Genomic DNA, 24,687 nt, shown 5'->3' on the forward strand with positions numbered 1-24,687 from the left:
GTCTTTCACCAAAAAAAGTCAACTGAAAACTGAAATTGTTCATTAGAGAGCTGTGGAAAGTGAAATGTGTGGAGGCTATGGAGAGGACATTAAATTCGCATGGAAAGCTGCCCGCTCAGGAGGATGTTATTTGAGCAATTCATCACGGTATCTGAAATGTCAGGAGTGGAGGCCTGGGTTGAGTTCAGGGAGTCTTCATGGTCTCAGTTGTTATTGAGAATAAAGACTTATTAACCTAGGTCAAGGAGCCGCAAAACGTGCCCTTGGAAGAAGGAAATACAGCACAGAGAGATTTGCAAGGCTTAGCTACTTTAGGTTTAATATGATGGGTGATAAATCGATGTGCAAGTGCCGTGGTGGATCCTGCCCACCTCACATTCGTCTTGCATCTTTTTTGAAAAAGCTGAAATAATCCTTTGTTTAGTACTTTGTTTTCTTGTGGTACAGAGTCAGCTGGTAAAAGCATTACCTACAAACTGGAAATCCACCAAAGTAAGCCCTTTGAATGGCATGCCATTCCTGCAAGGTTTTAATATTTTGCGCAGCAGTTTGTTGTTCAGCTTTTGTTTGGTAGCTTTGCATTTAGTTTGAAAAATTAATTCCTATATCCTCTTAAGGATTAACTTCATCAAACCCCTAGCACGCTTCTTCTGTTTGGTTTGTTGGTCTGAAATCTGGGGGACTGTCGTAGTAGTCAAGATAAACGTGCGTTTGCATGGATTGGACTGTGGCTTGTGTAGATGACCCTTGTAATTAGGGATTTCAGATAGGGCACTACAGACTGTTGATTAAAACAGTCATGAGTTTAGCCTTGCATAATTTTGGTTGGACATTTTTGTTTTGATAAATGCTTTCATAACAAAAAAGGATGTTTATTATGCAGTAGAGGAATAATATTAATGTTGACACTTGGCAATTAAAAACAATTTTGGAAGCTGAATTACACTTACTCCTGATGGCTTTTGAAATAATTCATTTTTCAATGTTACTTTAGGATTGGTTCATTTATTAGCTCTTTTTCCCTGTGTGACAATGAGATAATTGCTATTTATTTTTTATCCTGTAAGCAATTATAATCAAAGCAGCCAAATATAGAGTCTGCTTTGACCTGGAATCAGAGTGACCTGTCAACATGAGGCTAGTGTAGTCTTCAGCTTTTCAGTTTAATTTTTTTCTCATATGCACTCACCAGAATGCATTCAGTAGGGCTGAAAAAATTGCATTTAGAGTTTTCGGTGTTCATTAATTGCAGTGGTGCAAAGCCATAGAAGCTGGCAGTAAAGACCAGCTTAGGGTTGGTTATTAGTAACAACAGTCGTGATCTTCTGTCTAGGAATGTGTGGACTCTGTTGGGTCGGTGTCTGAAGCGGTCGAAGGAGGAGATGCCAGCAGGCTGCAAGGGGAGGAGTAGCTGCAAATTAAGGGGAAATTGCAACAAGTTGACTCTAGGTATTTTTTTCAGGCAAGTTTGCAAGGAGGAAAGAGAAAATACTTTCTTTTTAAAGACAGCAATTTGAGGTACGACTCAGTATTGAAACGTGTATGTACACTTAGGATTGTAGTTGTTTTCTGTGATGAAAATCTGGGTGTTTACAACTGTGCAGCAGAAAGAAAGGAATGAATATGAAACAAGAGAGAGTAAATAATGCTGTTCAGTAGTACCAAGAAAGAAATTTGGAGCAAGAAACAAAGCTCCTGAAATAGGTATAAATGCAGAAGCCAGAAGTAAACAGCTGTACAGTAGGTGGAAGGGTACCATTTTTCAGCAAATTCACTACCTAAATGCTGTGTCTGAATTAGTCACGGTGGGGAAGCCACCGTGTGCGCACAGATGGGAAGGAAGTAAAACAGAGCTCTGTGACCAAATCATTAACACTTCTGTAGGGGCAAGACCAATGACTGATTTTGGAATTTACACTTAATGGCCCTTACTAATTTCCTGCTAAAGGTAAGAAATGCAAATCCACATTACCATAGAAGACATGTATTGAAGTGCGGCAACATCCATATCAATGTGAAATTGTGTCACTGGCAGTGGTACTGTATTCTGTCATTAAATAAAACATTCTGCTTTGAGCAATTGTTTTTCCATAAAGTCTCTCTTTACACTTCAAGCCAAAGTTTTTACTCTTAGTGGGAGTACTACTTTTGTGCTACCACTGTGTCCTCATGTCTCTGTAGCTGCTGCAGAACTAACACAAAGCTCCTGTGTTTAGTTCTTTCTCAAGAGTGAAGAAAAAATCCCTGTTTTACACCGCACTGGCTGAAGGCCTCCAGTTTTAATATGTCAGGTCGTGATGTTGTGGATGCTGCTGGTTAAGGTTAAGGAGTGTCTGTCTTTGCTGGCTTGTCCCTCTCCGAACTGCTGGTGTTAGTGTACATGAAGTTGCCTTTCTCACCTGGATCTGTCAAAAGTGTGATAGACTTACGCAGCCATTGTTAGTAACAGTAATTTTGACAGAGTGGCATTCAAGTCTACAGTGAGGTACCAATGCTGAAGAGGTTTTATGACCCATCAGTGAGCAGGAATGGGCAATTTCAAATGTGCTATTGCCCAAGTTCATTTTGTATGCAGGGTCTTTGTACTGGGAGTAAAGTTGATGCTTGAAGTTCAGCTCTAGGAATACAACACTTAGAAAACAGAAATGAAGAAGTTTGGTTTAACAAGGTGAGGAGGGAATTCAAAAAGGTGTGCTGAATTCCCTCCTGAATAAGACTTCTTTTAAGTTTATTGTTTTATCTCAACTTTCAGAAAGCTCACACAAAACTTTCTTGCCTGTGAAAGCTCAGTATCAGCTCTTGAAGTACTTTGACACAGAAAATTGAATAGTGAGGTATTTTGAACATGGAGCAGTATTTGTGGGCAAGTAATTTAAACAGGTACTAATAAGAAACTGTGTGTACTTGAAAGGATACAATTGGTGTACATGCACACAAACCAGGTAGAATATCACTGGGAGCAATAAAATCTAGGAATTCTTCATACAGCTTTCATTGCAAACAATTTTTATGGTATGGCCTATGAAGCAATTGAAATGCAGAGAGCTGGCACATCACTAGATTGATAATTCCTCCTGCTGCTTACAACTTATTCTCGGTACAGATGTCCCCAATTCTTTCTTCCTATCACATTAAAGTTTCTTGTCTGCTTCAATTTCATGCCTGCCTCAAACGTATCACTTTTTGAAATTGTCCCTCCAATATTCCACCCCCACCCCCTTTAATAGTTTATATCAGATGAAATCTAACTGCTGGTTTTCTGGTTTTTATCCTAAGGTTTACACTTAAACTTTTAACAGGCTTGTTTTTAAGAACAGTCATCCTAAAGAAAGCACTTAGCTGACCCATCAATAATTATGTGGTAATAAAGCAACTGTGTAAAAATGGCACCTACATGCTGAACAGTTTGGTTTGCAGAGCCACTGACAAAGATGAATGTGTATTACATTTTACTACTTTTGATTCTGCAGATGCAATACAGCTGTTTTCTTCTTGGCATAAGCGTCATCAAAAGTAATTTCCAATTGTGGAATGTTTATGATAATAAGGATGTATATCTAGGGAGAGCCCAGAGTGACTTTCAAATACCAGCATGAGTTTGCAGTGCTGATAATCTAGAAAAAAAATAAACAAAGAACATTTTAAAATGTATTTCTTTGCTTAACAGATTTTTTTTAAGCAATCTCTGGGACAGAACACACAGGAAACCCTACAGTGTCATCTAGTTAGTTACTCTTCTGAATTAATTGCTGTTCTATTAATTGTCCATTCCCCAAAATTTGGCAAGGTTCCCCATTCTCCTTGCTTCATACAAAGATTTCTACTTTTAATTTTCCTACAGTGTGGTGAAAAATAACACAAAAGCTGAAAATGTTATTTTTATTTCCTTCCCCCCCCCTTTTTTTTTTTTCCCTCAAGTACCAGTACAATTAAGTCTGTGAGTTTGATTAGTTCATATTGCTCAAATCCATTCTTTTGGGCAAAATCTGGAACAAGGTAGTGTTTAAGTTTCTATGGCTGGTAGATGCACAACCATTTTGGTCAGTGAAGCTGGTGGATTGCATTGCCGCCCCAGTGATGAAATCATCTCTTGGGAGCTGTTGAGAAAGACTTGGAGAATTAAACTGTTGTGGATGCAGACATTGGGATTGCCATGCCCGGCATGGCCCTTTGATACTCCTTTGTTGGATTTCACCAGGGTGATGCTGGTGGGTATGGATGCCTTGGCACAGCTGTGCTGGCTGCCTGTCAGTGGTGTCCTAGCTATAAGCTGCTTTCATCGACTTGCAAATTTCTTCTGGGCGAAAGCCAAAAGTCACAGGTTCTCTGCCATGGCTGCCAAAAAATAGTGACTTAGCCTGATCTTGAGTTTGTTAAACCCAGTTTAGAGTAGGGGGTGCAGTTAATACTGCTCCCAAAAGGCCCTTGAGTGGCATAGCTGCTCCAGCTTCATCCCCTTGGTCCCTGTGAGTAATGGCAAGGTTGAGGTCCATGTGCCTGGTTTGTCTTGGCAGGATATGAGGAGCTATTTCACCAACCAGTTTGCTGCCATAGCCCTGAAGTTTTTGTGGTAATGTTTACGTCAGCAAACACTTCCAACCCGGATCATTCGAGTTGGCAGTTGTTGGCAGTAAAGTTCATTTCCTTGGCTTTATTTTGGCATTTAAAGATTTTTAAGTTGATTTTGATGATGTGAAGGGAATTGCATGGGAGGATTTTGTCTGTTCTTTCGTATTCTCTGCTTTATCTTACTAGTACGATTCAAAATCTTACTCTTTCAAGAGACAGGGCTTTTGTCTATGTGCCTTGCTAGCTCTTTCCTTGTTGGCCTCTTCTCTCAGCCCATTATCCAAGGCTTACTTCACTGTACCGTTAATGGTACTGAAGTCTATTGTGGAAGGAGTTTTCCTGGTTAGAAATAACATAAAGAACATCAGTTCTAGTCATATCTAAAGAAATATAAATAAATATGTATTCCATAGAAAAGAGCAGTAGATCTGAATTTGAAATTCTGGTGGGTTGCATTTTGTAGTGAAATAGTAAAAAGTTATCTGGAGCTTATTTTCAGAAGATGAGTTTGGTTTACTTAATTAAAAATAAACTTTCTTGATTTCAGAGATACCAATATTGCATGTGAAGCTGAAAGTGTTTAAATGAAATGGTGTGTGAAATGCACATCCCTCTCTCCAAACAGGCTGTGGACACACAGTTGTATTTCTGAGAACTGGTGCCACAATACAGTATGTTATGATGAACTTAGAATAGACCTCATGGGAAAGCACCGTTGTTCAGTTAATTAAAGAACAACAACTTTGATATTGTGCCATATGCTGCAAAATAAAATGGGTGCATGGCAGAAAGAGCCATGAATCCTCTTACTGTATGTGAGACTGAGCCATGGTTTGTGACTTTACTGTGTATCTTTACTGTAAGGATCACAGAGCACTGGAACAGGCTACCCAGAGAGTTCTGGATGCGTTCCTGTGTGACCTGCACTAGATTATATGGTCTTGCTCTGGCAGGGCAGTTGGACTCTAAGATCTCCAGAGGTCCCTTCCAAGCCCTAACATCCTGTGATCTGTGATCCTGTGACTTTTTTCTTGTGTCTGCAATACCATCTTAAGTAGACACCTAATATATTTAAATAAAGGATGTGAATGTGGGATGTTATCTTCTCCAATGCCCTCTTTGAAATGTGTTACCAGTCTACATGGTTTTCAAGACTTAGTAATACTTTTCCAAAGTCTTTGCTTTACTCTGCATCTAATCAACATTTAAACTGGGTCCTTAGTGTGCCTGTGATCAGGAGAGGACTGGCAGTTTGGTGAGAAACTGTGAAGTCAGCAGTACATAGCCTAGCTAAAAGGACATACTGAATATAGTCCTCTTACTATATAAACTTTATATACAAGTCAGATGTGGAGATTAATCAGAATGACAGGTTGTGCAAGCATATGGCTGGCCTTTCTGATAGCCATTAGCTTGAAAGGCCGGCTTTGAAACCAGCTCCATTATTTATAGGTGCATCATGCTGCTGGCCTTTGTTGGGTAAAGGTTATTTCTCCTGCTCCACCAAAACCTCCTGTGCATGGAAGTGCCTTTTTCCACTGTTCCTGGAGAATAAGACAAATTATTCTCCAGGAACTTCTCCACAGCTTTCTTCTTTTGGAAAGTTGTGGTGTCAGAGGGCATCCCAGCTCTCTAATGATGGATCTCAAGCATATGGAGTACACATGCTTATTATACTGTGCTTACAGTTCAGTCTACCCAAATGCCAAGGCACTGGGGCCTCAGAGCTGCTGCAGGCAAAATGTTAAAATCCTTTACCACTGTCTACGATGCATCTGGGGAAAAGATTTGCTGCAGTCTGTAAAACATCTGGGGTGAAAAGTAGAGACACATGCACACCTTCTCAAGGAGTTTGCTGCAGTACCTGTGCCATATGCTGCAGGATTATGCTGCAGTTTGGCCGAATGACCAAATGAGCTTGCTGTGTCCTACTGTGACCTGGAGTCACCCAAGAAGTGCCTCTACTTTGAACTGCAGAGGTCTTTGTATGCTTCATATAGTTGCCTAAATGGAAGCAAAACTGCATTGGTCCCCAAGGCAGGGATCCTATCAGAGCTCTGTTTGAATCCAGAGCAAGACACCTAAAGCCATTGGGCTTGGTCAGAGAGGAAAAGTGCTTTGTCTAACATGAGACAGAACATCCTCTGTGACTTTTATTTAGTAGCATGGTCTGTGCTGACTGTGACCATCTCTTGCATAATGGTAATGCTCTTAAAATAGATCTGCATTTCTGTATCTTCAACTTTTCAAGAATTCAAAACCATGTCACAAAATCACAGAATTGCCAGGGTTGGAAGGGACCTCAAGGACCATCTAGTTCCAATTCCTTGCCATGGGCAGGGACACATCACACTAGATCAGGTTGCCTAGAGCCACATGCAGCCTGGCCTTAAAAACTTCCAGGGATGAGGCTTCCACCTTTGGTGGTGGTCTCACCACCCTTATGGTGAAGAACTTCTTGCAAGCTAATCTAAATCTACCCTCTTCTAGTTTTGCTCCATTCCCCCTAGTCCTATCGCTACCTGACACCCTAAAAAGTCCCTCACCAGCTTTCTTGTAGGCCCATTTCTGATACTGGAAGGCCACAATAAGGTCTCCTCGGAGCCTTCTCTCTCTGAACTGAACAGCCCCAGCTCTCTCAGCCTGTCCTCACAGGAGAGGTGCTCCAGCCCTCTGATCATCCTTGTGGCCTTTCTCTGGACACATTCCAGCATGTCCATATACTTCTTGTAATAGGGGTTCCAGAACTGGACATCGTATTCCAGGTGGTGTCTCATGAGAGTGGTGTAGAGGGGGAGAATCATCTCTCTCAACCTGCTGGCCACACTTCTTTTGATGCAGCCTGGGATATGGTTGGCTTTCTGGGCTGCAAGTGCACACTGGCATCTAGTATTGAGCTTCTCATCGATCAGCACCCCCAAATCCTTTACTTCAGGGCTGCTCTCAATCCACTCACTGCCTAGCCTGTATCAGTGCCTGGGATTGCCCCAACCAACTGAGATGTTAAACAAGACTGGTCCCAGTACTGATCCTTGAGGGACACCACTTGTCACTGGCCTCCACTTGGACATGTCTCCTGATTCCAGGTTTGTAAACCCCAATTGGTGGTCCTGTTCACTGAACCAGAGTCAAGATCTTTCCTGTGTAAACTTTCTCTGATAGTCCTGGTGGCATAAAACACTGCCCAATAGCTGTTCTGAATCCAGCCCTGATCTGCTGCACAAGCTTTCTCCTTTTGGCCAGGTTCCCACCTAACCACTTAATTTACAAAGCTTTTGCTTTTTGCAGGAGAGCTTCCACTCTTTCCTCTTGTTTCTCTTGTTCTAATACAGTAATAATAAATAATAATAATATTCTCTTTCCTTTCCCAGTCTCTGTAATTGCCTGCTTGCTATTTCTCATTAGCAGTGAAGGAAGGAACAAACTGGGTAACAAAATGAGAAATTTCTCACTTGATCATTTTATTTCAGTTAACAGCTTCTCACCATTCAGCCCACCTGGACAGCATGGTAAATGGCCAAGATACGAAGAGAAATTTTTTTTCTCTAAATAAAGACTGAGGTATATAATTTCATGCTCTATATTTTGGTGTTGTCTTACTGCTAATAATTGGCTGTGAAAGCTTTTCTGTAGTCTGGGTGATTTCTGGTGCCTGGTGCTGAGCTTGTTGCCAGATCTACCATAGATTAACTCTGAACCTCAGGGGAGGGGGTAGAACTTAGCCTAGCTTTGTGGAGAGGTGGTAAGGGTGAGTACGAGAAAATTGTAAGTGGAAAGCTCAACTTCTTCCTCTTTTTCCTTTGTCTGGGTGGTTTATTTTGCTAGGCTATTTTTAACCTGGAGCAGCTCTTTGGTCCAGACCACAGTGCTGGGAGCTAGAGGAGAACTGCTTTAATGAGAGAGCTGATAGGGCAGGTTAACAGAGAAGTGAGTCTGTGGCCTTTGGATGCCCAGCACGTGCCTCTGTGCACATCACAAAGGTGGGAGTGCAAAGGTAAGTGTGGTAGCTCTGACATAGCGTGAGATGTGTTGGAGTTAGGTTGGGCTATGTTTTGCACTTCCTCATGACAGTGCAGCCATTTGTACTTTTGCGGAAGGAAAATTGCTCTAATTTTTGTGCCGTTATCTGAGCTAACTGTGACTTTTCAGTGATCTTAGGTAAATAAGTTAACTTTGCTTTTGGGCTCCAATCAGTATTGTACTGTGAGTCTCCTTAAAATTTTCACGTTTTTGTAGCTTAAAAACTGTGTGTATACTGTGACTCTGTGTTTAATTTTTTTTCATGTCAGGACAGAAATTTATCATGATTTTAAGAAATATTATAAAATGCAATTAGAATTCTGGGATTTGCTTGTAAGCACTCTGTTGTGCAGAGTTCAGTATCTCATTTTATTTGGTGCAGGGAGGGCAGTACATTACAGGAGTAGATTTACTTCTCAATAAAACGTATGTCCTTCTGCTGGGATGGCTGAGTGCCGGCCGGGCAAGGATCCTGGGCTTGCAGGGACAGACAGCAGAGCATTTAGCACCCACAGCATGACCTGGCTACTTAACCAGCAAGCTGCAGTTGCAGAAATGATGCTTCAGCACTTAAACATTAAACCAGCTGTTCCCTTTATGGCTGACTCGGGTGTAAAGTGCTCTTGCTGTTTTACACAGTGGTCTGGCAGCATGGAGGAGGTGAGCTGGAGACTGATCTGAGCTGGGCTGCCTTTGCTGTCGGCTGTCCAGGGTGTTGCACAGCCCTTGCCCTCTGCGAGAGATACGGCGGCGCTTTGCATTGGTGGGGTTTGGAGATGGGAACTGATTAAGATGCTGCTCAGTTCTTCTCCCTGGCCTCTCCCTTTATATAAACTGTTACTGTTGGATACCCCTGCAGAGATTTTAAAAAAATGAGAAAATAGAGGCCAGAAGGCACCAAAAGGAAGAAAGGGTGGGGGAAGGGAGAGAAGAGAAAAGATGCCAAGAACAGCATAGAATGTAAAGGAGGAAGATACTGCAGGGAATTGGTGATCAGATGAGAAAGAGCAATAAGTAGAGGAAATTTGTCTTTATAGTCTCAATTTAAAAAACTTAGTAGTTCGTAATTATTCAGGCAGGACAGGGGTGAGTTTGTGGACAAGTGCTGAGATGTGAGCGTGTTGCACTGTCAGCAGGAAGGCTGGGATTCATCTTGGCATGGCTAGATGCAGAAATCACAAGTCAGAGAAGGCTTGTGTCTGTGCATGGGAGCTCCTACCATTTTTAGGCCTTGGAATTGAAAGATGTAATTTGTGGTGGCTAATTAGTATGTTTCCAGGTGAGTGTTTGTCAAGTTGATCATTGCAGGTTACCTATTCCATCAGCAAAAAGAGGAAAAAAAAAAATCATACTATTGAGAACAGCCATCCTGTGAGCCCTTGGTCATGGCATGGAGGTTGTGAACTTTAAGAAGAACAATGGGCTGCATCAAGTAGGTTGCATAAAGGATGTTCTTTTTCACTATTTTCAAAGGGTGTTGGAGGAACATGATTGTTATTCCAGAAGAGGAACATCTGCTGCTGGTTTTGAGGACAGTGTCAAGATGTTCTTCAGTTCAAAAGCTTAACTTTCAGCTGTATTTATTTTGGGAGGTTGAAAGGATTTTTTTTTTCTTAAGGGCTTTTTTATATTGCTATGTAGTTCAATAAGCACGAGCTTACCTTTAAAGAAGAATGAGAATAGCATTGTTTATTGCTGGTCTGGTTTTGTACTACTTGCTTTAAAAACATACATATTGCTGGGTGGATTTCTGGAAAGAATGGAGAGATGAGCTGTTTTTTTTAAAGAATTAGTGTTTACATTATCAAGTTCCATGTCTGTTAGGCTAGTAGCATAAACTTTAAGTGGATATACAATGCATGGATGTGATTTGGTTAGATATCTGTGAACCGTGAGGTGAAACAATAGCATTTGTTTCGGTGTGGATGTGCTGCCAGAAAAGCAGCAGGGTTGTTGGTGGGGATTTTTATAAATTGAAACTTAATTTTATAAAAAAACCACAGTCAGTATCTAAGAAAAGTTCCAGGAGAGATGACTTGCTGTAGGAAAAGCTTTTCTTGTAATTCATTCCTGTATATAATTAAGCACACAAATTGGAAATCTGGTTCCTGTGATGGGATAATTATTCTGTGACCACTGTATGAAGGTGGCTAATGTGGGAAGGGTGTGGGATGTCAGTCAGCTGCTGCAGGAGGGGTGTGACCTGGAGTGTGTATCTCATTGTGAGGAAGTAGGGAGGCAAGCTCTTAATAAAGATGGGTTTATACTTCTGAGTGGCGTCAAGGGACAATCTTGCAGGAAAACCTCCTGCCTGCAGTGATGTGGATGAGCCTGATGCAGTGACTGCAAACCACGTGCGGCTGGCGCCTGTTCTTTGCTTTGTGAGAAGGTCCTCTTTTCAAGAGATGGGAGTGAGGAAAGAGCTAATGAACTTGTACATCCCTGCTTTCGGTCAGCGTTTTGCACAGCCCTCTTTGACGTAATAGGTTTCATGGCTGATATGTAGAATTTATTTGGTTTTATTTAAATCAGTCTTCTCCCTCTTTGCCCTTAATTTGCACCCTTTTGAGCTTTGCCTCTACACTTCTTATAGTCCAGCATGAGGACCTGGCCAGTGGGCACTTGGTGCTGCCAAGGTTGTGTGCCCTGGTGCTGCCAGGCAGGCTGGCGCCAGCCAGCAATGCCTCCTGCCATCCCTTGTCATCAGGAACGATTGTTTCTGGGAAGAAGGGGCCTTACTCTGTGTGGTGCTTGCTTTCTTTGAAGGAGCTAGCAGGCTGGAAACTTGGCTTAGGCTGGAGAGGACCCCTTAACCTTGCCTTGGCAGAAGGAAATAATAAAGTGACAGACTTCATTTCTCTTTATGCTGTATGTGTGTCCTCATGTGCTCTGCATGCCATCAGACCTAAATCCTTGTGCCAAATTTGCACTATGAGGGAGTAGGCTGTAATTTTCAAGGTGGTTTTAGGTACGATAAAATAACATTTTTACACTTAATACGAGTGTACACATCACTCATTTTGTGACCTTATTTCATCAGCAAGTGCAATTAATTTCTTTTATCCTTTTGTTTTGGTTTTGTGACACACTTCTGTTATGGTTACACATGATGACATGGCTGCAGGTGACTGGGGGGAAGCCAGGCCCTTGCCAGCTGTGCATTGTGTGCAGTGAGATGGAGGTAGTGAGGGGCCGGCTGGGGTTGCATAAAGGTACCCATCTGGAGCAGTGAGACTGGCCAAGGTAACCTCCCGTGCTGCTGTGGAGACTCCTAGCCCCATATTACTAAAACCCCACTGTATCCCACTCTTACGGCACTGCAGATGCTGTGTATGCCTTGATATGTGGTGAGTTCATTTGCAAACTCATCTATCCTTGTACACTGTCCTTCATGCCATGCTGCTGCTGCTGCAGCAGCATTTTCACACCCATTTCACTACTTGATCACTATGGCACTTTGTCTGCCCTCCACTGCTTGCTGCTCCCCTCCCTCTTACCCACGCTTAATGACTGTTCTCTTCATGCCCCTTGCTAAATCAGTTATCTTCTCCTCCAGACTGAATAGAATAGAATAAAATTAACCAGGTTGGAAAAGAGCTTTGAGATCATCGAGTCCAACCTATCATCCAATGCTATCTAATCAACTAAACCATAGCACCAAGCACCCCATCCTCTTCCTAAACACCTCCAGTGATGGTGACTCCACCACCTCCCTGGGCAGCCCATTCCAATGGCCAGTCACTCTTTCTATGAAGAACTTCTTCCTAACATCCAGCCTAAACCTCCCCTGATGCAGCTTGAGACTGTGTGCTCTTGTTCTGGTGCTGGTTGCCTGGGAGAAGAGACCAACCCCCAGCTGGCTACAACCTCCCTTCAGGTAGTTGTAGAGAGCAATAAGGTTTCCCCTAAGCCTCTTCTTCTCCAGGCTAAGGAACCCCAGCTCCCTCAGGCTCTCCTCATAAGGCTTGTGCTCCAAACCCCTCACCAGCTTTGTTGCCCTTCTCTTGTGCCCTCTGATCAGCTAATCAATTATATTCTGGTGTGGTTGCACAGTGCCTGTTTTGACACTAAGCTAACTGCCTTCCCCTCGTGCTCCTCACAGTTCCCAAAGTGGCTCTGGCACCACTCAGATTCAGCTGCAAAAGTGTTTCTGCCCCGCCAGGTTCCTCTGATGATTGGTGGGGCCTTTCCGTGGCTCCCATTGGTTTTAATCCCCGCCTGGAGAACAACAATCATCCCACTATTTCCGATGTTCTGGGCTCGGGTCATTTGGTTTGCTGCTGAAAGATTTCTGTTAGCGAAAAAGCCTCTCCCAAATATTTTCAGATTTTGTTGTGCTGTCGTCATAAAGTATTTCTTAAATGCTGGAGCTGCTTAGTGTCTGTTGTTGTGCTGAAGAAGTGGAAAGTTTCTTTGTTTAAACTCTTTCAGCTCTGACTGCTACAAACCCGTGCAATGAAGTGGGTATTTGCTGCACAGGACCCGAGCACCAAGTGCCTTCTATTATATCTGCTTCGGAGGATTTCCTGGGAAGTGTTCAGCCGCCATTTCTGTCTGTAAGGAAATCCTCTTATCTGGGCAGAGCAATAAATAGTGCTGCCTCCTGTAACAGAAACAGAAAAAAATACATTCTTCAGATGGCTGTTTTTAAAAATGTGGGTTTTAAAATATACTGGGTTGAATGATTCTTCTGTAATAAATCCCCATAATGGCGTGCTATGTATAAATTAAACTAGTTGCACAGAGGTAGAGAGAGGGGGAAACAGTGTGTTAAAAGAGGGTTTAGCTTGCTTTTAGTAATGACAAGAACAGTAAATAATCCTACAGGTTTACAAACCTAATCCCCAATGTCTGATTGTAGCCCTGGTGTCTGCTAGAGTTGGTTGGAAAGATGTTAAAAGGCTGCAAAGAAAGGGCTTTTGTGAGGGGTTATTTTCAAATACTGAGGGAGTTGGTTGGGTGACTGATCATTTCAAGTGGCATGAATGTAGGTGATTTGGGACACTGAAGAAAAACATTCTAGAAGCACCCGTCCTCCTCTGCTTGCTGTGGAGACATTAGGTGGGGGTGAATTAGGCTGCTCCTCGCTGCCTTGCTCTGCACTCTTTCTGATGGTACATCCATTTAAGTACTGGATTTGGGGGAGGGGTGGTTGTTTTTAATGCCCAACTAATTTTTTTGCCTTTGCCCTGCAGCAAAGTGGTTGTTTTTCTTAAGAGAAGAAATCTGCAAGGTCTAAGAGCCGAGCCATGTGATGCTACTGCTCTTAAATAAGCTTTTAAGAGGCTGGACCAGATGTTGGCCACATCTGTGTTTTTATTTTGTCGAACATTTCATTTTGACCATTTTATTAAAAGAGAAAATGATCATTTAGAAATTGTTTTGAAAAGTTTAGCAGCTGGAAAGATTATTTTAGTATATAAAAGAGCAAAGGGTTTACTTGCTGTGCCCTGGAGTGAGCCATATAACATCAAGCACATGGTATTTATGGCTGGTAGAGTCTACTCGTGTTTGAAATGATTGCTGTGGAAATTTTCAGATCAAAATGGGTGTATTCTGTTTTGAATTGGCATTCTGTAACAAAACAGTATTTTTTTTTAACTCAGTGAAAGCATTAAACTAGGAATTTGAAGGGACCTTCTCTTCTAAAAAGCCCCTTGCCTTTAATAAATGTCTATCGCCTTGGCAGGAAAAAGGACGACTTGCAGGCAGAAGGATATCCTGCAATTACTCCCTCTACTGCCATTATAGGGTCTAAGAAATGCTTATTACGTATAACTTGCTTCTGGATTCTTCTCTGCAATTTACCAGTTGGAGAATGAGTTTTCTGTCCCCATTGCTAATTGATCCAATGAGAAAAACTGGCACCTAATTCAGTAACAAGTTATATTTAAAATGACATGTGAGGTTGTTCACGGTGCCTGAAATTACATCATTTTCAGTCTGGCATATTAGGGCTGTATAAGGGAACAGACACCTACTGTACTGTGGCATATTAAATTTTAAACCTCTGTTCCAAAAATACAGCAGAGTATAGGAGGGGTGATGTGTATAATGGTGAATAAAAGCAGTGGCAGCTTGATTTCAGTGGGATATTGTTCTTAAGATGCTGTGGCATTGTTTACAACAAATAATTTTGGGATGCAGTTTTATGTAGAGTAGAGCAGTGACTTCAGTACTTCTGTCACCACTTCCAAATTTCAATTTTCTAGCCTGCAATTTTCAGAACATGATAGTAGTGACTTGTGAGGTTGGACTCCCTTTTCCTTTGTCCTTAATTCCAAGCCTGTATAGATAGCTGACATTTTATCTGGTGCAAGGACTATGGGAAAAAAAAATCCTTTATTTGCTTAGATAAACCAATTTGAAATTTGTTTGGTTCCCTTCCCTGCCTCCAGAAAAAAGAAAAAAGCAAACCAAAATGCTAGGCAAGCAAAAAGAAGGTAATACAAAGAAGTGGGAGGCCATCCCCCCTTCTGTCTTACAATTTGGTGGTTAAAGCACTTAACCAAAATACGGAAGACCCAGTTTGAGTCCTGTTCCTGTTCAAACTCTTCTGACCTATGAGACAGGTTATTCTGACCTGGGCACACTCCTGTACGCTGCTGTCAAGTGAGTTGATTTTGTGTAATTATATGTCTCTTGGATCCAGGTAGACAGCCTCCTGGGATGGCATCTCAGATACTAGACTACAACACTTACTCCTTTCCTTGGTGAACATTTAAGTGTTTTTCTCAATGGAAATTTATATTTCAGTTCCAGCAGGAGAGAGGTGTTAGGGCTGCTTTGTGGAATCCCTTGGACTCCCATGGGTGATGCCTCATACAGCAATTCCTGTCTGTGCTTTGCAGGATTACAGGTTTCTAAAAAATTTCAGTGAGTTATGTTTAAGAAGCAGTATGCTACCAGGTTGTATTTTGTCACCTTGCTTTTCCTCTCCAGCCTCAAACCAGAGTGTGCTTTCCTGAGGGAAGTTATGTTGCCCAGAGAAGTTGTGAATGCCTCATCCCTTGAAATTCTCGAGGCATTGATGCATGAGGCTTTTAGCAAACTGGTCTAGTGGAAAGTGTCCCTGCCCATGGCAGTATGGAGTTGGAACTAGATAATCTTTAAGATCCTTTCCAACCCAAGCCATTCTATGATTATCTTGTCTTTGGGCATCCTTGCCTCCCTGTGGCAGGGTGCCTGCATGGGGAGCTGGAGGCCCTGGTACAGAAGGTTCTGCTCTTACTGCTCTGCATAGAGATCAGACTAGAAGGCAATTGTATGTACTGAACAATTGTATAGTTACTATAAAATCTTATATACTTTTAAAGTATTTTGGAGGAAGAAGGTTGAAAAGTTAATCTGGTACCTGGAACCAAAGCAACAGCAATGAGAAATGTTCCTCAAGGCCTTTTCTGTCATATTAGCATCAGATTATCTGAATTGGTAAAGTTGGTTCTATATTTAGGAGGCAATCTCTGAAGAAAAATCAAAGCACAGTGTTACACTGTTTCTTGTGACAGGACATTTTCTTTGGGGTGAAACTCATTTTGTGTATAGCTGGATATAGAAAGTGTAAAACATTCTGGTGGGTGGTTGAGGTGGATTTTGAAAAGACATTTCTAAGTGCTCAGTGCCTGATACCGGTAAACATCTGTTGAGCAGCCAGACCCTTTGCACCACCTCAAGAAGTGTAATGCCTTTATTCCTAAGCAGATGTTTTGGTTGGATTCCCAACACTGTGATTCACATACTTCAGGCAGCTGGTTGAAACAGCTGAGTTTTGCCAAGCATAGCATTGTTTGTATTTTCTGGGAATGCTCATAATTCCTACCTTTGCTTGTCTTCACCACTTGGTTGCCATGACCTTCCATTGGATGAAAGAGCTGCAGCTGTCTTCCCCCTTGACCACTCCAACACTGTGCTTCTCTGAGCTCTGCTCCATCTCAAAGCACCAGAGAGTCAAACCATTCAAAGGTCTTGGCGTGTGTGTAGGCACGTCTGCAGAACTCGGGAGCAGGAGCTGTGAAGGTGCCAGGCTGTTCTGCACTATTTCAGTTTTAATGTGTTACTGCAAATTGTTGAAACTTAATTTATTTTTTCAGCAAATAAAATGCTTAGTTCATCTCTTAGATGTTATGAAGATGACCAAGAAGATTGCTTCATGCCCCTGCATAAGTCTGTGTTGAATTATTTGTTTTCTTTTCTACCCGAGCTCCATTAATAGCATTTTACTACTGTACATCAGTGTGGTGTGGAAAATCAGGTTTTGTTGCCATACACAGTGCCAATCCAAAATTAGGCCTCAGTTCTGTGCTGTTATGCTTTTTAATGGATAGAATATTGTTTAAATTGTTTTCTGAGTGAGTCATAATAAATACAAAACTAGAAAAATTACAGTGAAATTGTAATTACAGAAAGTTATTCTTGTTTTGCACTTATCTAGACTCCTCCATAGCTTATAAAAGTCATAAAAGGTTAGACATGTTTTAATAATTCCCATTTTACAGTTAGAAAAACTAATACACATATTTTTACAGAATTGGTATGAGGTAAGTGGTTCAAATTATGAATGTAGAAGAAAGCCATGGTGTGACTCTTGGCATGATGTGTTGTTGTTCGCTGGTCCACGCTGCTTCCCTGAAAACAGAAAATATTTTCTAAGTCATAATTTATATAAAAGTCATTGGCCTGTAGTTTCTGACATTAAAATTCATATTATGACAAAAGAAAAATGGTCATCTTTTTAAATGGTGTCCCCAGCTCCCAACTTGTGTCTGTAAATTAAAATGGGGAATGAAAGGCAACTGGAAGTATCTGACAGACTTTTAGTATTGAAGGAGACCATGCTGATTCTTGAATTTCAGTTGAATTCAGTGTGGTGAATTTGTGTGTGCATGTATCCCTGTATTGAAAATAGTCAGGAATGTGTTAAGCCTCCTGGATGAGCACATGAGGATGCAACCTCAGAAGGACAATTCTTATGTTGTTACTCTACCACAGATGTTGAATTGGAATAGATTTTGAACAAACATCTGCCTGACTGAAGTATGTTCTTTTCTGTAGGTGAGACTACAGGAGACGGTGAATTAGATCTAAGTGGGATTGATGACAGTGAAATAGATCGGGTAAGGTGCCCTCTCATCCTGACTCTCTTCATTAGGATATCTAAGAATGAAAAAAGGTTCTTATATGGTATATCCTCTCCTCTCACTGCCTTTTTGCTCTGCTCTGTAGAGAGGTTCAAGTGATTTCAGTGGTTTGAGTTCAAAACTAATGTTCATGAAAGCCTGTGAATTTAGTATTCCTTGCCCATTTTATACATCTACAGAACTGTTGCTGCTACTCACTCTTACTATGCTGGAATAATTACATTTTAGAATGTCTTTTATTCTGAAGAAGGACTTCTAAAGTTTGGTGGAAGATAGGAAGCTGCCATGGAAACCAAACTGTAGAACCAGTATATACAGCTTCTGTGTTCTTTTAGAGGTTTGTGTAACAATTTCTGCATTTATTGCTTGTGTGGCAGCAAAAGGTACCCTTTGCCATATAGCCTGATTATGACAGACAGCTGTGGGAAATAGCTTGTTGAAAGCCACACAATAGTTTAATGCTTGAAAGTGGAACACAGTCTGGTTCTTGTGACCCTGAGCCTGATGCTTTCTCTAACCACCACACTGGTTTAAACTGTAATATGAACAGATAGCATCAATGATGAAAACTCCTTTTAGGCTACAAAGTCATTGAGAGTGATGATGTTGTGTAGAGTTTAGTGTCTACAGAACATTGTTGGCAATGGATGAAGAAGCAGGAAATGTTTAGCTTAACTTGAGCCATGAAACAGGTTTTGCTAGGCTGGGTGTTAGGAAGGATCTTGTGAATTGAGTGGATGGGGTATGGAAGGAGCAAGGAGTCTGAAGGATTTCAATATATCCAGTCTGTAATTTAAACAATCTTGGTAGAAGAACAAGCATATTTTCTCCTCCTGCTAGGCTCTGTGATGAAGTCATAACTCTGCTTTTATGACCTCACGTTCATTTCCATGGCAATAGACTGTAATATTGTAAGCCCAAGACTATGAACTCTCTGAAAGTGTAAGAAGGATGAATAACCGAGTTAGGGAGAAGTGAGTTTTACTATTATGTCTCACTTTTAATAGAAATGGATTAAAGAGTGAAAATAGTGGTCTGATAAACCCAGACATGCACAGCTGTTTGTTTGCCTCATTTGCCCTCAGAGGAAGGACTTCTCCCTGCACTAGTTTTGTATGACTGGAGTTATTTTTCTCATAAAAGCCTATATGCATATTTTACTTTGAGGAAAATCCTGGATGCTCAGACCCATAAGATGAGAAATCTCAAACTGTTTTTCTTGCACTTAAACATAGTTTTACAAGTCTTGGGTCTGCTGCTTAAAAATACAGTGTTGTATTTGTGCAGGATGACCCAATTTGTCTTCTCTGTTCTGGGGAAGTTCTTCACTCCCAGACAGCACTGTCTGTAAAGAACTTTAGTTTCATGGACAGTTGTACTAAATACTGGCTCTATTTTTACACTGAAGTAATTGAAGAGGAGATCTATTTACCAACCTGCCAGCCTGACTCCTACTTCTTTGTTGATTTATTTCTATAATTCATCTGAGTAGTTCTTGGTGTGGTTTACAGCTCCATACCTACTAATGATGTTACCGAGACTAAGTGAAGTTAACTGAAAAAAGCCTAGATGTGGTTCCTGAACGCAGCTCTTTAAAATCTAGAGGACTAAAACTCCAGCAGTCTAAGCTGTTTTCTTTCACACAGATGTGGCTATTGAACTAATAATCTCAGTAACTGAGCCTAAACCTTTGCAGAAACCAACTCAGGAGACACGTGTTTCTGTTTTGGTAGCAGAGGGCAATGGTTTCCGTACTGTTGAATTACAGACCACCATCAACACACAGAATTACTTGCAGATGACCATGTTGTCAGGATACCCTCTCATATAATTTGAAATAGATCATAAAGCCAGGATCATTTTAGGTCAGTTACAGACCATGTACAATGAGTCCCGGATGCTTTTTGGTCAGCCCATCACATTTTGGAAACAAAGCACCGGTTTTTGAAACTATGCCATTGTTTTTTGCCAGATTTAAAAGTTACTGAAAATGCTCTCTGTTTGTCACATCTCAGACATGTTTTCTTTTATTAATGTATATTTAAAAACAGAATGTGAATTGACCTTGCCAGTGGTTTTTCAATTCAGTTTTGCTCTATGGTTTTCATGTTGATTTCTGAAACTAGATAAACTTGTTTTGTCTTTCAGTATATACTTAATGAAACAGAGGCTCAGATAAAAGCAGAGCTGTGGATGAAAGAAAATGCAGATTATTTGAAAGAACAGAAAGGTAAGCATGTAAGACTGAAATTCTCCTTTTGTCTGATGTTGCAGAAGTATGCAGTGTGTGTAATCTTCATGCTGGTTACCCTTTTGTCATCTTTCAGAAAAGGAAGCAAGAATAGCAAAAGAAAAAGAACTTGGGATTTATAAAGAACACAAGGTATTGAACTGTGTGCTTGTTGTGTCTGCTTGAAAATGTCCTGGAAATTTATTGCATTTGCTGGTAAACTCCATGTAGGATGTGCAGGCATAATACAAACAGGTCACCACTAAACAAGCAGAAGCTGTTGTAACTTTACCTGTTGTTGAATTACAAGGCTAAATTTTTTCAGGTGGTGAGTAAAAAAACTTTCTTGCCCAAAATTTCCTTTTAAATTACTGTTATGAGAAAATACTGTGCATGGCAAAGTCAGACCAGCTCTTTACGCTTATGATTGCTGTCCTAATTGCTTGCTTGTTTCAATACAGGTCTTAAGACCTGCCTAATTTATTTTTTAACGTGTGCATGGGGAGTTTGTTTGTACTTGCCATCACTTCAGTAGCTTTCTTCGCTCTTACAATAATGATTTCTTTATGAAGAACTGAACGGATCTTTGTTACAGTCACTTGAAGGACTATTTTGTTCTACCTTTCCTAAAGAATGTGACAGTTATGTTAACAAATGGCATGTCCTGTCTCCATGTTTAGCAGTTTAAGGCAGCCTAATTGGCCATATATTCACAATTTACAGCGCTGGTATTTTGTGTAATTGAGCAAGTGACAAGTCAGATCTTCCACATGCAACTAAAATCCATGTTAGTTTTGAGTGCATATATCCTCAATCTTTTTTTCCGACTAATGCAAAAGACAGAATTTCCTCCTTCCCCTAGGTATTTCAACAATAAAACCAAAACCAGACAATGAGACACTGTTTTATGCTTGAGTTTCTCATTTATCCTGTGCTCACACAGACATGGCAGTCTACCAGCAATTTTCAAAATTGTATAACTTGTTGGCACCACCAAGGAGCCCAAACACCCACTTTTTTGTTCAGGAAACACAGGAGTTTTTCTCCAACTCTGTATTGTTTCTGACAGTTCAAATAGAACTTGATTAATATAGTGCTTTCCAGTTTCAAGGTAGCACTTGACCCATGTAGGTAAACAGAGGGGCTATTATCCATTAAAAAATAAATCTCCTGCAGAGCTTGGTGGTAAAACCTTCCTTTGAAAAGGAAAATGCCAAATGAGAAACAGAGATTTTCTTCTTCTTTCTTTTTTTTTTCCCTTTTTTTCATACCTACCCAGGCATGGGACATGGCTGGAAATGTTCTCCAGTGTCATTTCTGGAAGTCTGACTGTACAGCTTCAGCCTCTGCAGCACAACACTGTGCTTGGGTTTGCAGCGTTTGCCTAGGAAAGGCAGTTGCAGGTGACACTGTGCTCATGTGTCTGCAGCCTCCTGCTTCCTATCTGCTGGTGTTAATTCTACTCCATGCTTAGAAAGCTGCTGCTAGTATTCTTTGCCTTTCTCAGCGTGGAGGAGAAGTTGGGTAGAAGCTCTCCCACGCTGCATTTGGACTTGGTATAAAATACCGTTGCATTTTTGATACGGAGTCACCAGTACTTAGGGGAGTAGTGACCCAGTTTGACTCTAAAGGCAGTTTTAATAGGGGAATTTCTTCATTTCCATGCTGGGTGATGCTATCAGGATCCTTGTTCCCCTAGCAGGACTTCATTCCCTTTATTTTTCTCATATGTAAGAAATGACCCCACTTTCTTCTCTAGCAACATTACAAATGCTAAATAAAGAATTTGAAGTGAACTGTGTGGGCCTTACCTCTTGGAGAAGAGAGATCTTTTGGTCCTGTTGAGCATCAGGAGAGGGAGTGCTGGCTTAGCCTGGCTGTGTTGCCTGCATCCCCACATCAGCAGCACCTGAGCCAGGACTGCCAAACCCTGCTCACCCTTCTGCTTCACAGAAACTTTGTTTGTATCTACATCACTAATTTTATATTTTAATTAAGCCAAAGAAATCTGCAAAGAAACGGGAGCCAATACAAGCCAGCACAGCAGGAGAGGCAATTGAAAAGATGTTAGAACAGAAGAAAATCTCAAGTAAAATTAATTATAATGTGCTAAGGGACCTGAACAGCAAAGGAAGTAGCACACCAAAGAAAGAGGATGACAGCACTGATGACAGCACCAACACCAAGAAGCTGTCAAGAAGAAAATCTATTGCCAATAGGAATATAGCCAACCCTGTAAACAGTGTGGGAAAAAGGTACTGCAATTGTTCATTTATATCTCTGTCTGTGAGACTGTCTATGCATTTTTCTTGAGCCAGACAACGCAGGGACTGAAACATTTGTTTGAGGCTAAAATAACGTTGGGGCTCTGTTTTTATTTATTTTGCCTGCAGAGTTGCAGTGGCACCTTATTTATAGTTCATGTATCAGAGATCTGCTTTGGTGGGAATTAATCATCCTGAACAACAAAAAAAGAAAATCAGTAGAAATTCATAAACCTGAATCTTTCATCTGAGGACACCTTTTCTTAATACAGTCCTAGCATTTGTTGTCCTGCCTTTCCAAGTTGTCTGTACCAGCTGAAATGACTCTGAATGTTCGAAAGCTTTGGCTTTTTGCTTGGTTTGAAATGTATAGTTCCCATCTGTTTTGACAGCTAGCTTGTTAGATTAGCTTTTCATTTAGTTTTATTACATACTTTTGTTGTTAATTGATGACACAAATATAAAGCCCTACAGTAAATATGCTTGTTGGTTTTCTGGTCCACATTTGCCAATGTTTTATAGTGTGATGAAAGTACTATTACAGTGAGTAAAATATTTGACTTGTTGGGCAGATTTGTAATGTGCTATAAAGAGTAAAAAGAGATTGATGTGTCTTATCTACAGTATTCAACTATTTGATTCATCTTCTGTTTATGGAATTATGTCAGGTGATCATTTGAACTGTGCTTATGTATAACTTAGATGTTCTCTGTTTACTTATACATTTACCTATTTACTACCCCCAAAACCCCATAGATTTTTTTCTTCCAGAGGTATAAGCCAAGGCAATTTAGGCAATTTAGGTATTTAATTCTGAACTGTAAGATGATGTCTTTGCACCATAACTCAAGTCTAGCCAGCCACAAGGTGTGAGAAATCATCTATTCATGTAGGAGCCATGGCATAGGATAGCTGAAAATGTGATGCTGGGAGGAATTCTAAGTGCCCATCCCTTACAAATGAAGCAAAATATGAATGACTAGACCAAACCCCTTATTTTGACTTTGACAGTGAGGTCACAGGCACAGTGCATTTGCTCTAGCTTCAGTATTTATCTTCTCAGCCAACACTGAAGACTGCACCCCTCGCCCCAATGTCACCAGGATGCAGGTTTTTGCACTGTACCAAATACATTTTTTTCCTCTGGTGTACCTTTTTTATTCTGTATTTTACTAAGGTATCTTCATCCTCATTCAACTTCTCAAAGCAACTTTGCTTTCCAGTTCCTGACTCACCGTGGGTTTTAGTCACCTCTATAAGTTGCTACTGGAGGTGATGTCTAATGACTGAAACATACACATTTTCCCCTAGTGAAGAAAAGTGAGGACACTTTGAGGATTAACTAATAGCATTTAGTCTACGCTTTATTTGGATTTAGCAGGTATTAATGAGTCATATTTCTGGTTTCTAGTAAAATACAGCTGTTTTCTGTTGTCTGAAATGCCATGCTGTGATGGGAAGTAGGGGCTGGTAAGGATCTTTCTTGCATTTCAGAGCTCAGCAGTAACATCCACGCTCAAGCTTCTTTGCCACATCTGAACCTTGTCACTTCAGAGGTTTGCAGAAATGTTGGGCACTCAGAGCTCCTGTTGAAATCAGCATGTTAAACTCTTAATAGGTATTAAACTCTTTGGAAAATCATGCCATAAATATTTAATTTAACAGTGGTGCAACTTGAAAAGGTTTCTAAATAAATACAAATCAGTATTTTCCAAAAGCAGCTAATAAAACATGTTTATTTTTCCTCTTGAGAGCTTAAAGTACGTCCTTAAGATGCATAACAGAGTTTCCTGGTGATGATTAGCTGATCTTGGATACAATGAATTTTGCAGCAGAACACTTCAGAGGAGATTGGGGATACATGCAGATTTGTGAGTTAAGGGGATTTTGCACTCCAGAAGCAGCAGTGTTCTTGCTTAAATAATATCAAGGACTTGGAAAACCATTAGTTGGACTGTTTTTCCCCCTTACAATTAAAGATTTATGACATACTTTTGATTTTTTTGCTGGAACTCTAAAAGGCATGGCATTTACAAGACACGCATAAATTTCTGTGGTCTGTGTTGTTCTTCTATGCCATGCATTCATTGCCTTTGTTCAGCATTGCTCCTCTGAGAGGTGAATGGCTAAATACTTTCCCACTGATACAAAAATCATGGTAATTTATATGCAATTAATAATAATAAACCTCCTGAACATTGCTCCTTAGAAAATGAATGAAGCACATAATGTGTCTTTATCCAGGAGGCATTTGCAGAGAGCTTGCTAACTCTTTGGGTTTGTAGTGATTTACAGTCCTTTATATGTCTTAAATATTAAGTAAGCTGCATCTGACTGCAGTAGCACCTTGCATAACCGTGCTTTGATCTGATCCTTTAGTTCATCTGAGTTGCAGTCAGATTTTCAAGAGCTGATTTAGTCCTGATTCCAATTAGAAGCTACCAGTACCGTGTAACAGGGAGCTCTG

At 40.8% G+C, this 24,687-nt stretch overlaps 1 protein-coding gene across 3 annotated transcripts in view; it reads left to right on the top strand.

Moving 5' to 3' along the window:
* The window catches only part of BRF1 (BRF1 RNA polymerase III transcription initiation factor subunit), a 181,883-nt gene that overhangs the window by 119,575 nt on the left and 37,621 nt on the right, over window positions 1-24,687 (top strand). For all 3 annotated transcript variants that reach the window (XM_054161745.1, XM_054161746.1, XM_054161747.1), the window contains 4 exons: window positions 17,641-17,702; window positions 19,875-19,956; window positions 20,054-20,109; window positions 21,955-22,211. In XM_054161745.1, coding sequence (XP_054017720.1) covers window positions 17,641-17,702; window positions 19,875-19,956; window positions 20,054-20,109; window positions 21,955-22,211 — 457 coding nt within the window. The remainder of the gene's footprint in view (window positions 1-17,640; window positions 17,703-19,874; window positions 19,957-20,053; window positions 20,110-21,954; window positions 22,212-24,687) is intronic.

This window comes from Dryobates pubescens, chromosome 5, assembly GCF_014839835.1.
Source record: "Dryobates pubescens isolate bDryPub1 chromosome 5, bDryPub1.pri, whole genome shotgun sequence".
NCBI lineage: Eukaryota > Metazoa > Chordata > Aves > Piciformes > Picidae > Dryobates > Dryobates pubescens.